The 16,256-nt window shown below is 35.8% G+C and overlaps 1 protein-coding gene across 1 annotated transcript in view; it reads left to right on the top strand.

The window, feature by feature from the left end:
• The first annotated feature begins 7,829 nt into the window (after window positions 1-7,829).
• Window positions 7,830-16,256, top strand: part of GUCA1C (guanylate cyclase activator 1C) — a 29,246-nt gene continuing 20,819 nt past the window's right edge. The window contains exon 1 of the mRNA XM_039856862.1: window positions 7,830-8,033. Coding sequence (XP_039712796.1) covers window positions 7,830-8,033 — 204 coding nt within the window. The remainder of the gene's footprint in view (window positions 8,034-16,256) is intronic.

Genomic DNA, 16,256 nt, shown 5'->3' with positions numbered 1-16,256 from the left:
TGGCCCTCTCAAAATGCTGATACAAGCAATTAATGTCATTCTGAAATCAAAGCATTTGGCCTCTTTATTACCTCTTTCTACTTTGTGAGTGCCTCAAGCACAACATGAGTTCTTGGCAAACAATTAAGCTCTTGAATTAGTGAGGGTCATATGTGTAAGGATATGATTGTATTCTTTACATCAGGGAAAGGAATCCAAGAGAGTGACAGAACAAGAATTCCTTTTACTGTAGCATCTGTGCTTTTCAGATGCTATAGACTTGAGTTTTAAATAACATGACATTATCTGCAATGCCATGTCATATAAATAACATGACATTAAATGCCCTGAATGGCTGGCTATTCTGTCTTTGTCTATAAGTTACTGGTTCTGTGGAGAGAGGGTTACAGGTACCTGCCCCCTTGGTGCCTTGAATAATGTGGTATCACTGGTAGGAGAACAGATTCAACTATTACTGGGCTCCTTCTTCATTCCAAAGCAAAGGAATGCATCAGTGCAACCCTCTCATCCTTGTAGTTACTGGACTATTGTATATTTTTTCTCCTCTCTTTTCCTCTTTCATCAGATCGTAAGTTCCCTAAAGGTATCAACATGTCTTAAATTTAAATTATTCATATGTAATTGACACTTGGTAGATACGTGCATAATTGAAATACAAAATTATTTTCTGATATTAGAGGGGAAAGTAAAATTTAAAAATATGCTAAAATTATTTCTAAAAACATTCCCAGATCCAGAATGTTTACATGGTCCAATACGAAAAAAAACTAAAGAGAAAGATTCAGTCTATTATCGATGATGCTAATAGAAGAGGAGTGATTAATGAAATATCTCTGGTGCAATGTGAAAAAAAAAGAAAAATTACTGAAGATAAATTGCATAATCTTCATGTAAAACTGGCAGCATTGTTGCAGAAACTTCAGCTGGTAAGTGATGAAATTTTATCTGAGTAGTGAGAATGTACTTTGTGGAAAGAGCACTCAGCTAGCTTCTTCCGCTAACACCATCATCCATTTATTGACCGTGGACAAGTCACTTAACCTAGCCCTTACTCTCCCTATAAGGATATTGAAATCATAAATAATTGAACTTTGAAAGCATATACTAGAATAATTTTTAAAGGTCTATTTTTTTTTTCTCTTAGCAAAACCAGAATCTGCTTGTGCTGCTGATATGGTTTGATTACTAACTTCAGTGTCTCCTCAATAGTATATTTCCAGTAGAAAATTTTTTCTAATCTTTTTTCAGACAGCAAAATATGTTAATTTATTTTTATCCTAAAGATACATAAATAAAAATCGACTCCTCTAATCTTAGAGGTGAGATTAGAGAGATCAGGAAACATTGTATAAGTATGGATTATTGTTCATCTTGTTTGTAAATTTTAATGTTTAAAGAATTGGATTTTTATGACAGATGGAGCTCATGAGGAAATGTCCATCTTCTACTATAGCATATAGAAATGTTAGATAAAATACATTAAAATGTCTTTCTGTAGATGCCAGGACTAAATTGAGAAGTAAACAGTGAGCCTAGGAAGCACATGGCATTTTCCTCAGAATAGGCCCTGAGTCTGGAACAGGAGATAGGGCCTTCATGGGCTATGCAAAGTGCGAGTGCGGGAGCTGAGGCCCCGACAGAGAGCCCTGACTGGAGGGCTAGAGGACTGCCTTGCTGAAGGAGCTTGGGGAGAGACAGGGAAACCCTCTGCACATCAGTGTAGCACATGATGAGCATGGACTTTGAAGCCAGACTCCCTGCATTTCAGGCTTGGGTGTGAGCATTTCAAGGTGAGAGTCCATTCTTTTTTCAAAAAAATATACATCTTTTGGTATTCTCTGGGATTTCTCTTATATTAAATACAAAATAAAATGTAGAAAACATTTTTGCTTAATTAAAGTATAGAGCCCAGAGAAGATCCCTCCCCCATCTTAGGTGGTCTAGGCAACAGTTAAAATGTTTCATTATTAAAATAAAAAAAGACAGTTAATGCTGTTTTCACAGAATGTAATTATATTTGTGCTTCTTTCAACAGTACCAACCAAGCCTATTATTTGAGTTTATTTATTGCTGGAAGAGTAGAACTTGAGTGGAGCCCCTTTTGGTTCTTGGGGCTGCAAAGGACGGGAAATATTTTTATGTGTTATGGCACATGGTAAAATTTTAGTAATAATTGTTGTTTCACTAACAAGAAAAACTAGAGACACCAAAGAAATTCTATATCATGGAAATTGAATACCAGTCCCTCTCAGAAAAGTTCATAAGAATTATTGGCTCTCAGAATATCAAATCTGTGTTTGGCTAGAAAAAAAAAAAAGGCAGAATGACAATTTGCTCTACCTTCTTTGCCAAACCCCTGGGCTCTCCCCAACAAAAGGGTAATTATACTAATTTAATTTGCTACATTCACAAAGTTTGGTAAGGAGTTAAGGATTTTAGCCTGCTGAGTATCTAATATCATTGGAGAAGTATTCAAACGGCTCCTGCCCAAATATGTTTACTCTCATCCCCATCTTGAAATGTCCATTTCCACTATCTCTAGTCTCCAGTGCAACTGCAGTGGAACAGAGCAGAGACATGAGATGAGGTGGACCCGAAGCAGATGAAGTAGGGACAGTTGCATAAAGAAGCTAGAGACAGAAGCCACCTGAAGTCCTAGGAGAAAGTCTAGTCCACCAGGGAGAGCAATCGCCAAAGGATTAGACTATGCCAAACAGATCAAGGGTTGTCAGCTTCAGAAAGGGTCATACAGGGTAATCCTTAGGATCAGTGAATATTTGGAAATTTAGGTGACTATCAATATCGTAGAAACCTGCCCAAAGGATGGGGGCCTCACTCACACAGCTGGGCCTCAATACACAGTACAGTTCAGCCTCGTTAGAGGACTGAGCAAATATAGAGCAGAGGGAGCAAAGCAAAAGCACATTCAGTGAAATCAGATAAGGGATAGAGAAACTAGGTTGGTAGTGCCAGACACTTATTAGGGATAATAGAAAATTGGGATTGTTCCTGAAAGATCCTTCCTAAAAGTTCTCTTATCCATCAGCTCGGTTGGAGAACGAGTTGATCTCATGGGCCTGAGGGAAGTGAGATCTACGTCAGTAAAGAAGGAGCATTTGTCCTGCTGTTTATGGATTAGGAGCCCAAGGAAGGAGAGTGTGGAGCTCAGATGGGGGTGCGGGGGCAGAAAGAGAGAAAAAGGAACAGATGAGGCAGCAAGCCAAGGGCTGTGGGAAAAGATGCTGCCTCAGAGGAAAGAGGAGAAACAGGGGAGTCAGAATTTTCCTACTCATCTGTTTTGCCTGTGAGGCTAAAGATTCATGAATTTTTAATGGGAGATGAGAGCCTATAACAGAGAAGGATGAGACGGAGGTGTAGGGGGAGTTTTAGGAATATGACAAGTAATTAAATACAAGGGGAAAAAAACAGTTGAACTAATGTCCACTAAGAAGAAAAAATGATCCAAGTTTCTAACCACTTGCGAGCATAAAATGAGATTAAATGTGAAAACATTTTGAAAGGCTAAGAGCGTTATTCAGATGCAAGATGGGTTGTGTTGCTATATGAATTATAAGGAATACTGTTCAGAGGTCACGCCGATTACAGGAATAAACCCTGTAGCTTCTTTCCCTGCTACGATTGTTGCTTCTCTTTTTCAGGGCGGTCCAGCAGGAGACTTGGAGCAGATTGACAGTTATTTAGAAGCTTTGCTTAAAGAAGATAATCTCCTTTTCCAGAACACTTTAAATAAAGGAACTACAGATACAGGACAGAGTCTCCCTTTAGAAAAAAATGAAAGTACTTCTCAAAACTGAAAGTCAGAAAAGACATTCCCTTTTTAAAAATGCTAATAAGAAAAAGGAAGATTCTGTTAAAAAAATATTTCCCCTTGTACTTGTTATTGTATACTTTAGAAATGCAGAGTGATTTACAATTTACATGTTTCCCAGTCCTATTCTCTATCTCATCTTATTCTTTCAGAAACTATTTCTAGAGTTCTCTAATTTTCATGTGAGATACTAAGAAAGATGGAAGTGTCATTTAGACTTACATTTTGTTTTCACTTAAAAGTCTGTAAAAACTGGAAAACGGTGACTTTCAAAATCAATATGTAAAGAACTACAAAATCACCTCCTCTTGAAACGTGTTGAAGAGACAGACAGACATGCCATGCCCTTTCTCCAGTAGAGGCAATACTCAGTAAAGCAGAAAATATAGATCCTAAAAAAATTTTGAGTATAGTTTATATGATAATTTTGATTTTAAGTTATAGTGGAAGAACAATTCTAAGTATAATGGGAACACATATTACACATATGTAAGAATTGTGTTTTTACATTTATACATATATAAGGAATTGTGTTTTTACATTTTCCTTGATAACTATTTTGTTTGTTTGTTTAGTAATGTCTATAACTTTGGACAAAAACAATAAACATTTAATATTTGCTTGTGGAATTATATATTTTTAATTTCATGTACATGCACATAGTATAAAATTCAGAACATGCGAAGTGGAATATGGTGAAGTCTTCACCCAGTGCTTGTCTTAAGCCATTAATTACTCTTAAGAGGCGTGCTTTTACCAGTTACTCGTGAATACATTCAAACACAATCAATGTACATAAAACCATATAAATCATTATGTAAATACAGATGTAATAGCTTCCAAAAGATGCTGTTGCTTTTTCCACTTAACATACCTTCAAGATCATTCCATATCAGGATCGGTATATGTAGAACTCTCATTATTTTTAACTGCTCCTTATTATTCCATTCCATTGGATGTACCAACATTTACCTAACCATTCTCTTGTCATTGGATATTTACATTTTTTCCCATTCTTTTGGATTACATACACACAACAGTAAATATCCTTTTAAATATTCACATATGAATTTTATTATTAACATATATTGCCTAATAGCACATCATAAAAATTTTATTAATATATAATCCTATAGCAGTGTATGCGTGCCTGTTTCTTTGTACCTTAGCCAATCCAGTGAATTATTAAACTTACTTATCTTGATCAAATAGATGAAAAGTGGTATATCCTGTAGCTGGATATACCACTTTTTTTGTATTTATTATATTATAAGTAAGGTTGAACATCTTTTATTGTTTAAAATTCATTTGAATTTTTAAATTTGGACTTAGTCCATTTTTCTACTTGGTGGTATTTTGTTACTGATTTATAGAAACTACTTTCACATTAGGGAAATTATCTTTTTAATATATATATTACAAATATTTTATAATTTTTTATTTAAAAAACTTTCATGGTATTTTGAGCCATATAGGATTTTTTTAATTTTTGGCTTAATTTCCTTTGATTTATGGCATCAGGGTTTTGTAGTCATATTTAGAAAGAACTTTCCAATGCTAAAAATATAAAGAAATTCTACTTTGTTTTTTTTAATAATGATTTTAATAATTGGTAAATCTTTGATTCATTTAGAATTTATTTTGGTGTAAGGAGGTTAAAAATCCAACTGTGTGTGTTTCCAGGTAGCCACAGTATTTTTCCAAAATTATTCATTTTTACCCACCGATCTATAATGCCACCTTTATTGCATGTTAAATTCCTATCTATATTTAGACCAAGTTCTTTAAAAAAAAAAACTGTTATTTTTCATTTATTATTCTGTCTTTTGTCATGTCAGACCCATGTTGTTTTGGTAGGGCTAGTCAATAATTTTATATTTCCAAATTTTCCAGTGTATCCTTGCATATATTTAATTCTCATTCAAACTTAGATTTAGCTTTTTTAGTCACCCCTCAAATTTTATTTGTATTTTGCTGGGTTTGTGGTGATATTATACATTGAAATAAAGAGAATTGCCTTTTTTTTTAATATCACATATTTCTACCCAAGACCAAACAAAATATGCCTTTCTACAGGTTTAAATCTCCACTGGTGCCCTATATTGACATGTAAAATTTTTTCTTCAACTACATTTAGCACATTCTATTTCTATTTATTGTAATTAATTAGATTTATTCTTTGATCCATTATAAATGAAGCCCTTTTCCCATTATCTTATAACTGGTTAATGCTTTGTAGAGAAAGACTCCTGACATGGATATCCAATATAAGAATTATGCTATTTCTAATAGTTTTAAGTTTTTTTCTGTATCATCAAGTAATCATTATGCATTTTTTTAAAGCATAATCTTTATAAGAAGCCCAGTTTCTGGATCTCAGGTTCTTGTATTCTTGACCTACACAAAGTTTTTCTTCTACCAGGAATTTTCTCGGTCCCTGGAAAACTTTCATTACCTTCCTCTGCCATCATCAGTATCCTTTACTCTAAATCTAAAAATTGGCAATTAATAAATGCTAATGGTGATAAGAAGTCAGACATTTAGAAAGAATCAAAAGAGGGACTTCCCTAGAGAATGATTTTTGAAGATTCTAATGGGATATTCTTCATATTTCCTAACGAAATAATCTCCAGGTCTGATTTCCCATTACCCCATCTTTCTTTTTACTCTGCATAAGAAATCTCATCTACTCTAATGATTTCAAATAATACTTCCAAATGAATAGGTTTCAAATTTCTAGACCTTAATGACCACTTGATATTTCACTCTAAATATGAAATAGAATTTTTTTATTGAAAGTCTACATTGGTACATTTGAAACAAAATTAATCATATTCACCCTAGCCATCCCTCCTTCCTGTCAAGGCAATTCATTTAAGCCAATGGCTCCCATTCTTAGGGAACCTTAAACAGGTAATCAGGACTAAGGAATAGGGACTAAGGCAGAGACCAGACATATGAACTGAGTCAGCGTTGGAATTGGAGGAAAAATGGAGTAAGTTTAGGAGAGAAGAAGCATACTTGGGACCAGATGACCCTAGATAGAAATAATGTAATTCTGTTACTCTTAAATATAGTTGGTAGCAAAATGGCTTGTAGACCACATGGGCAATTCACTTTCATTACTAGAGCATGGATACAGTTTTAGGCTCATTCACTCAGTTCTCAAGTCCACTACAATTGAGGTTTGGCTTGGACAAGATTAGCTTTGGAACTGGAGTAGAATAAAACTAGCAGATAGAGGGCATGAGTAGATGTAGACTGGAGAGACAGAAAAGAAAGAACAGCAGAAAACGAAAAAAAGATAAGAACAATGCCAGAAGACATAGTCCAATATGCTCCTTTATCTGCAAACCACACTTTTCTGCCTACTACATTTTTTTTTTTTTACTAATAATATGAGCATCTCTTACCCAATTATCTCTCCCGTACATAGACTTCCTTACAATTTAACCGTATTCAGAATGTATAATTTCTCCATGATTTAAAAAATGTTCTTCATCTAAATTTATCTTCACAATGTTTAAGTGTGAAAAGGCAAATACTTGTATTTTGTAGATAGGAAAACTGAGACTGGAGAATGTAAGTCATGTGTCAGTGTAGTTAAAAAGTGGTAAAGAAGCCTAGAACCCAGGCTTCCTGACTGCAACTCAAAGCTAGACCATTAGACCTCACTGTGTCACTCCATAATGTAGGCAGAATTTATGGCTAACAATATAACAAGGATTACCTTCTCTAAAATATTGCCTCTGCCCTTCACAGAAAACTGATTCTTTGAATAGCAAGGAAGCACAATCCTGTATATATGACTTAGTCTTAAAACTGTACAGATGAGTTAATCTCACTGGCTTTCTATTCTTATTTAGCCTGTAGTTGTAAGAGGTTTAGAGTAGCTTTCTAAGGGCATATGTTAGCTTCAAGTTTTAGTGAAGAGTGAGGAACTAAATACGGAGAGACCCTACATGAAAACAACCTGAAAAAAGCTGTAGACTGTGTCACGATGGGAAATAATGTATCTACGGTTGGTGGTCAGACAGCAATTCCTGCTAAAGAGACCTATGTGTGGTACAAAAAATTTATGATGGAATATCCATCCGGCCTGCAAACACTGCATGAATTTAAGACACTCTTAGGTCTGCAAGGTCTGAATCAAAAAGCCAACCAACACGTTGATCAAGTCTATAATACCTTTGACATGAACAAGGTAAGATCTATTAATTTTCATTTGGCTGTGGTTCTGCATTTTCCCATTTAAAAATATAAAATAGCCTAAGGTAAATGTGTACATCCCACTGACTGAGGAGGTCTTCAGAGAACCCTAGCTTGTAGATAAGGGAGTTATTAAACACATTTAGCAATGACGGCATGAAAATAATTGGGAACTAGCCTCTGCCTTTGGAAATGTTCTGCATGTAGGGAATTAGTTTAAAAACCAAATTAAATCTCAGCATGGAATTCTAATGCTATCGTTTAAGCAAATCTAATAAGTGCAGATTGATTTATAAAGACTTTTCAAAGTATTTAATGCATTGGTGACATTTTATAGAAAAGCAAACAGGAATCTGCTTTTAAAAGTGTGATTGCATCTAGATTGGCAGATAAAATCAATACAAATTAGTCAACATGTTTTCGTGCTCAAATCAAAAGTTCATAATACTTTTTTTTCCATATCTGACCAACTTATTTTAGGGACAAATAAAACAATTTATAGTTTTAAATTCAGATAAATTTTTGTTTCTAAAGATCATCACTCAACTATTGTTTTGAATTTACTCATTCCTGAGAAGATGCTGCACATTTAATTTCATGTCTTGAAAATATATGAAGATGAGAAAAGAAAATATGGAATAGAAAAAGGAAGATTAAAAAAGTCACAATCTGAAATACTAGGCTAGTCGAGTTATTTTACCTATAGATCTGTATATTTCAAAATGTGCTGATGCCATCTAGAAGAAAAGGGAAGGAGGAAATACTACTTATAGAAAAACAAATGATTTTAGATGTTTGCATAATAGAAGAGAAAAAAGATAATTAACACAATTGAAACAATCGATTGTCCATCAGGATGTATGAAATCTAGCATAGCGCACTGAACCCTTTTCCAAAGCCAAACAGCAGATGGCTTAAAGGAAGGCAACAGCCAAGAACTGGGGAAAATTAAACCCATGCAAAATTAATGGCTATTTTAATCCTTTTAGCAATGTCAGGAGCATATTTCTTTTAGGACATTATTGTTTTTTGTTCTTTGTTATCAAACATGAATTAAGTACTCACTGCCTGCTTAGCATGACCGTGATTTTCTCATAAATTTTACTTAGCATAGTTGCAAGTAAACAGAGCTCTACCCCCAAGGAGCTTACAAATCAATGGGGAAATGAGGAAGATTGAAGATTCTGCTTTTGTTTTTAGCTCTGAAATATGTTCCAATATGCTAGAGACTGAATGTGCCACCTCAAATTCATATGTTGAAATCTAAACCCTGATGTGATGGTATTTGGAAGTGAGGTCTTTGGGATGTGATCAGGTCATGAGGGCAGAACCTACATGAATGGTATTAGTACCTTTATAAAAAGACCCCCAGATAGTTTCCTCAACCCTTCTCCCAAGCGAAGACACAATGAGAAGATAGTTGTCTATGAACCAAGAAGTGGGCACTCACCAGACACTGAATCTGGACTTGATCTGGACTTCCCAGACTAAAGAACCGTGAGAAATAAATTTCTGTTGTTTATATACCCAGTCTATGATATTTTTGTTATAGCAGCCCGAACTAAGTCAGGAGACTCTGTGCACATTGCATATCATCTCTTCTCCTCTCTGCCTATTGTCTATGTACATATCTTTCAGTGCACTCCCACTCTTGCGCTCTCTCACTCTCTCGCTCCCCCATCCCCATCATTCTTTGTTTCACTCTGTGTGTAGCTGCCCCTGTCCCACTGTGCCTGCTATATACAACCCAATTTCACAATTGAAGTCTGTTGTTCTAGACAGCAGCTTCTCAGGCTCTGACAGTGTTCCTGAGAGGTTAGAAGATGAGCTATCATCAAGTTCTTTAGGTAATCTCCAAAAGTGTTGATGTCCTATCCCAGGACAGTGATTTTGTTGTTAGCCCGATGTTTGTGAAAGCACTGTGCATGTCAGTGGTTCATATGCAAGAGCAAGAACATGTGAAAAGGAATGCTAGTTAGAAATAAGGAAATGCTGTCAGAATGAATCCGGCTGCCAGGGAAGCATAGCCAAACAATGTCCAAACAGGGAGCCTGGGGCACGTGTGCTGTTGTAGAGAGAATCCTCTTGGTGACAATCATGGAATGGTCAAGCCCATCTCAGGAGCTTAATTTAAATGACTTCGAAGTTCCATTGGTATCCATGATTCATCACAGAGATTTTGTGTTTGCTTAGAAAGCAAATGAACCTAGGCAGTGATGACGAATGCCACCAAAGGTGTGGGGATCTTAACATAAAATTAGGTCATAAAATGAGAAGGGCAAGGATTTTTCATTATCAAGTGGTAGTAAAAAATAATATGCAATTATACACAAGGAAAAAAAAGCAATATATTTAATTAGATCAATAAAACTATCAGCTGTCTAGAATCCCAGAGGATTTACTCTTTCTAGTGGAGCTTCTCTGTAGTTTTAACTACTCCGGATGGAAATCTTTTTAAATGCATTTCATGCTTTCTGGCCTCCTCAAAGTTGCCAGTATTTTCTTAATATTGCTTATTATTATGAACATTGTTTGTAACATTTATGAAATACCTTGAAGCACCTATGCTTATTGAAATTGCTGGGGCTAACTTTCTTAATGTTAAAAATCTTGAAAATACATGCTTTTGTTGTGTTGCTTTTTACTGTTTTTCTGTCTTTTTTCTTGCTGTCAAATGCACCTTTCCCCACTTTATGATTGTTATAAAACTAATAAACTTCCAATCTCTTTTTACTCTGCCATTTCTAACCTGGCTTTGGCTTGTACTCACCTTAGCCAAGCTTATTAGAATAAAGCATAAAGTAAAAGTAAATAGATCCCAAAGTTTAGAGTATACTCTTTATAACAATTCCTTTGACTAACCACACACCTTTTCAGGCCTCTCCTTGACACTCAGTGACAATTTAATTAATGTTCTCTGAGAGCTTATAATGTTCCTGACACTGTTCTAGGCACAGTACACAAACTAAGGCATTCAATATCACATAATAGAACCTACTTTACAGTTGGCACCTCAGGCCACCAGGAAGGACAGTTAATTGGCCACAGCCCTGGGTCCATCACTTTGAGATCCATCACTGTGTTTGTGCTGAATCCATGTCTGGGTTTAGATTACTACCGATGATTGAGTGCAGCAGAAATAATAAGGCCAGGCCAGTTCATTTCTAAGAGACAGAGGCCTCCTTTGCCAGCTGATTTTGGCTCAAGGATTCCCTTGCAGCTTTTCCAAACCATAGGTTTCAGGAGTGTCTAGGACATGTTTGTCCAATCTTCTCTCGCGCTCTTCTTCTCCTGGGTCAGACTAGCATGTCAGTCAGACATCTTTCCCGACATGCCCTGACTTCCATTTCCTTCCACACAGAATCTCTCCAAGTAAGATTCTTAAATTGGGATTAATAGGTCTAATAGTCTATGAATAAGAGTCATAGAAAAATAGCCCAGAAAAAAATGTAAGATTATAACAAAACAAACCAGAAAAATATCCCATCAGACACATTCCACAAGGGCCCAACGCAATAAATAGAAAAATATCAATCTACAGCATGTGATAAGAAATTTTGTAACAACAGGAATAAAGAGAAAATCCTAAAATCTTCCAAAAAAAGGTCAAAATAGAAATCAAAATAACCTTGAGCTTCTAACAGGAGACTAGAAGTATAAGCAAATGGAGAAATGCCTCCTAAATCCTGAAAGGAAAGTATCAACCAGGTGCTGCACTAAAAAGAGGGAATCTGTCAACAAGGAGGGACAGAGAGAGTCCAATGTAGGAAAACAGATATGGTCAATGTAGGATCACAGAGAAGGAAAGTCCAGACCAATAGCTATGCAGAAAGCCCCATGAGCTGCTGATCCACATGGAAAAGGAAGAAGGGGGGTTTGGGAGGAAGACCTGAAAAGATTACTGATGGATTATCTACTATATTTCAGGATTTCATTTGATCTTAGCCAAAAGGCCGAGAAGTGATATATATTTGAAGATTTCAAAAACTATTAATTGATATTTAAGCAATCTGATGGCTAAGTACAGGAGAACTATTGAAATTTAAAATGAAGCAACTTAAAATTTTTTTATTATGAAAATTTACACATATACAAAAGTAGAGAATAATAACTCTTATTGACCCATCATCCATCCTCAACAATTATCAAAATTTTTTTACTTTTGTTTCATCTGTCTTCTTACATTTTTTCCTGTTTTTTAAAAAGAATAAAACAAACATTGTATGATCTTACCTGCAAATACTTCATTATTCATCTATAACAATAAGGACTCCTTTGAAATATAACTACTATGTCATTATCATACATAACAAAGGTGAAAATAACTACCTTTTTTCTTATTTTCAAAGTACAATTTCTCTTCTCATTTAAGTATAGTTAATACACAATATTATATTAGTTTCAGGTGTACAATATAGTGATTTGACATTTATATACCTTACAATGTGGTCACCACAGTAAGTCTAGTAGTCATCTGTCACTGTGCAAACTTATTACAATATTATTGACCATATTCTACTTCAGAAAGTGACAATAATTCCTAATGGCATGTAGTACCCAGTCAGTCTATGTGCAAAATTTCCAGGTTGTTTCAAGCATACTTTTTTTGTTTTGTTTTGATTTAAGTTTAAATTCAAACAAGCTTCATAAATGGGTATCGGTGGTTATGACCCTTAAGTCTGTTTTATTTCTACAATAGTTTCCTAACTACCTTCTTCCCCCTATTTATATATCACTGATTGCTAAGGAAAGTGAATCATTGGTTCTATAGAATATCCTGTACTCTAGATTTAGTTGATTGCTTTCTTGTTGTGTCATTAACTTGCTTTCTATTCTTCATATTATCCACAAATTGGTTTTTAGGTATAGAAGCTCAAATACACTCAGATTCATTTGTTTGGCAAGAATACTTCATAAGCACATAATTACTGGTTGTCTCATTTTTCACAGATTGTCCATTAGGTTCAGGAGACATTAGCCTGATAACAAAGCAATTGTTAATTCTATGTGAAATAAGAAAGTCAATGATTTTGGTATACCAATAGGCTAAGCAGAGAACAAAATTTATCAGAGTCATTAAAATAAAACTCTTGAATTTTAGATTAACCCACAACTGTGGGAGTATTCAGGAAGAACAATGTCGTGCTAGTTCTCTGGCAGGGGCGGAGGGACCCCTGGTAACATTTGCTGATTTCCTTGGTAAAAATGTTCCCACTGTGGCCAATTTCAGGCTAGCAACCATTTAATACTTGGCTTGCAAAATTTCTGGAAATTTAACAATCAGCTTACACCAGCGGGTAGAATAGGCTCCAGCACACCACTGTGATGTGTATGATGGTCACAGAACTAAATATTTGCCATTTCCTGTAATAGGAAGTAAATAGATACTGTCTAAAATTGATAAATAAAGACATAAGCAAAATAAGCATTGCAATTACAAGCATGTAAATAAAGGCTAGAAAAAATAACCAAAAATTTCAAAGTTTTAAATTATAAGCCTTTAGTTTAATTGCAACTATATACATGTAGGATGTACATGATAAATGAAAACTGATTAAAATTTTTTTTTTATTATAACACAAAGAAGATGTGAAAAAAGATGATAACTAAAAATATTAGCAAATCTTTGTAGGTGAAGTCAGGGTTAGAAACTGCTCTCCTCAAAATTAAGATCTGTGTCGTGCAAGGGACAACACAGATTCCTTAGTTTTTACAACTTCATTGCCTCCATTATGGAAATCCTACTGACTTGACAGCTGAGGGCCTAAGCTAGCTCAAACTTAGTAGCAAGTAATCTCATCAAAACATGCAGTCTCCATTGAAAAGTACAGCACGACAAAAGTGTGTGGCTCTTGTGATCAGTATTAAACCTACATAGGATAAGATGGTGGGCCTTGAAGTTAGGTGGGTTCTAAGGACTGACCAGTGCCATCATCATGTTAATAGTTCCGTAACCACTCCCTCCATTGACATTTATGCCATTGATTTGCTAGGGAAAGTGAGTCATTACCTAATGAGGCTGCTGAAAAGCCGGTGAGCATTAGAGCTGGTTCTGGGCTACTAGACATACTCCGAAAATAAGAAACATTGTGGAAATTTAGGTAATTGCTGGCTATTGGTTCCTAAAAGGCAGTGAAAGTGGACAGGCATTGCACCTTTCTCATCCAAGCATCCAAATGCTTCTCCTGGAGATTGAAGCAAAAGGCCCATTTCCCTGGACTCTACTTCTTGGACGAAGCATGAACCTGTACTCTGGGCTCTATGTATATGGAGTACATGACATTGAACTGACTGGAGTCTAGTCAAAGCCCGGTGATGAAGGAAGTCCTAGCATGGCTATTTCTTTGCACTCCAGCCACACTGCTTTCTTCACATTAGATTTTCAGTTTGCCTTTCTTCATGCCTCCTTTCTTTTTTTTTTTTTTAAGTGCAAATAGTGCATGAATGCATCCTCATGAAACAATAATGCAGAAATAATGAAGAATTCACCAACCCCTTCAAATTCTACTTGCTTCTCCAGATCAGAAACCTCACACAGTGGCATAAAGTTGATATTAAACAAGTATTTACTGAGTAATTAAATAAAATAACGAGAGAAGTGACAAATTTAGTACCCTCACTTTTACGTATGCACTTTTCTTTCTATTCCTCTCTCCTTCTCTCCATTCCCCCACCACCTCCCATATTTATACCAAGGAGGGCCACTGCATTTTCTAAATTCGTACTTAGTGCCCAACTGGAGTGATTATCTTAAGGGACATTTTAAAATTTATCTTCTTCTTTTTTTTTTTTTTTTTACTTTTGTAGCTGGTAAGAATTTCAGTTCACATATTTAGGCATTGAAGAAATTTAACTTTAATTTTCCATAATGAAGTTAATTTGTTTCCAGTCCCCATTTTATGAAGGAGCATTCTCCCTCCACTTTCCTATGGGTGCATCTAAATTTCAAGGTATTAATAAAGATCAGAGAAGCATCTATTCACACTGGTATCTGCTGAGACAGCATCACTCCTCATCTCCTACTTCACTTAGAAGGCTGCTGTCTCTGCATGGCTAGGTCTGGATTCTTTTCTCCTAGGCACAGAAGACTCAGAGGCTAGCTCAGGATTGTTTGACCTGATACTACTTACAGCCTTTCCTTCCAAGCTATGTTAGGTTCAGGGGAACTTGGTGAGTTTCTGCCAAGTCAGTGCTTCTGCTCTTACACCTGCCTGCCCTACCTGGCGTTTTTATCACCCACCCCTCCAGCCACTCTTGACCTCACAAGACAAAGCCCTTTCCCTCCGCCTCCTCTCTATCTCCCGGTATCTTACCACTTTCTCTTCCTCCCCTATTCCACATCTCCCAAGCCTGTAGAATATTTATCTAGTTTGAGAGTAGCCAAGATAAACTAGAGAAGCTGGCTGTAATTATGTATTCTCCCAAATCTTTTGTTTATGGCATAAATTTTATGCTCTGAATCCTAGATGTCTTAAACTATTGAAACTCAAGTGTTAAGAATGAACATTTGATTTCTGCTTTTCTGCTACAATGATTTATCTCTCAGGCAATGAATGTCTTTATTGAATATGGAAAGGCTAGATGATAGAGGGGATTACCAGGAGCAAAGTCATATCCCTAATACACCATGTTGTTATCCCACTGCACTTACAAATATTTATTGAGCACCTAGAGGCATGGTGGAAGGAAGGTAGGCACAAAAATGAATTGGTCCCTGTCCTCAAAGGAGTTTACGATCTAGTGGGGTGGCAAATGCATCCTCAAAAAATAAAAGGTCATAAATAATCAAAGAATTACAGGGCAAAGCATTGTACTAACTCCCTAGTTTCAAGGTTCCAAACAGGTCTCAGATATTATAGGGATACTTTTAAATCTTGTCCAGTAATGTTACTGATGGCCCAGACTCTTCCTAACAGGCTAGATGGAAGGGCCAGGAGACCTCTTCAATCCCATCCCAGAAGGGTGAGTATTGGTAGAAAAATCACATTCACATTTTGGAGGGGTGTGTGGATGGGAGTGAATAGGTAGGTAGAAGATGTCACTTTCTGTACCCCCGAAGAGTTTACAGTTTGCTTGAAGATAAAAGTTATGTCAAGATTAAATTCCCAAAGAATAAAATAAGCTATATGATATAACACACTATAGCAAGACTGTGCTGTTCAAGGTATATTTACTGGGATCAGAAGATAAAACAACAACCCAGTTGTAGAGTTAGTGA

This window comes from Pteropus medius, unplaced genomic scaffold (genome assembly GCF_902729225.1).
Source record: "Pteropus medius unplaced genomic scaffold, Ma_sr-lr_union100, whole genome shotgun sequence".
Classification (NCBI taxonomy): Eukaryota; Metazoa; Chordata; class Mammalia; order Chiroptera; family Pteropodidae; genus Pteropus; species Pteropus medius.
This window is presented reverse-complemented; position numbering and strand designations above follow the sequence as displayed.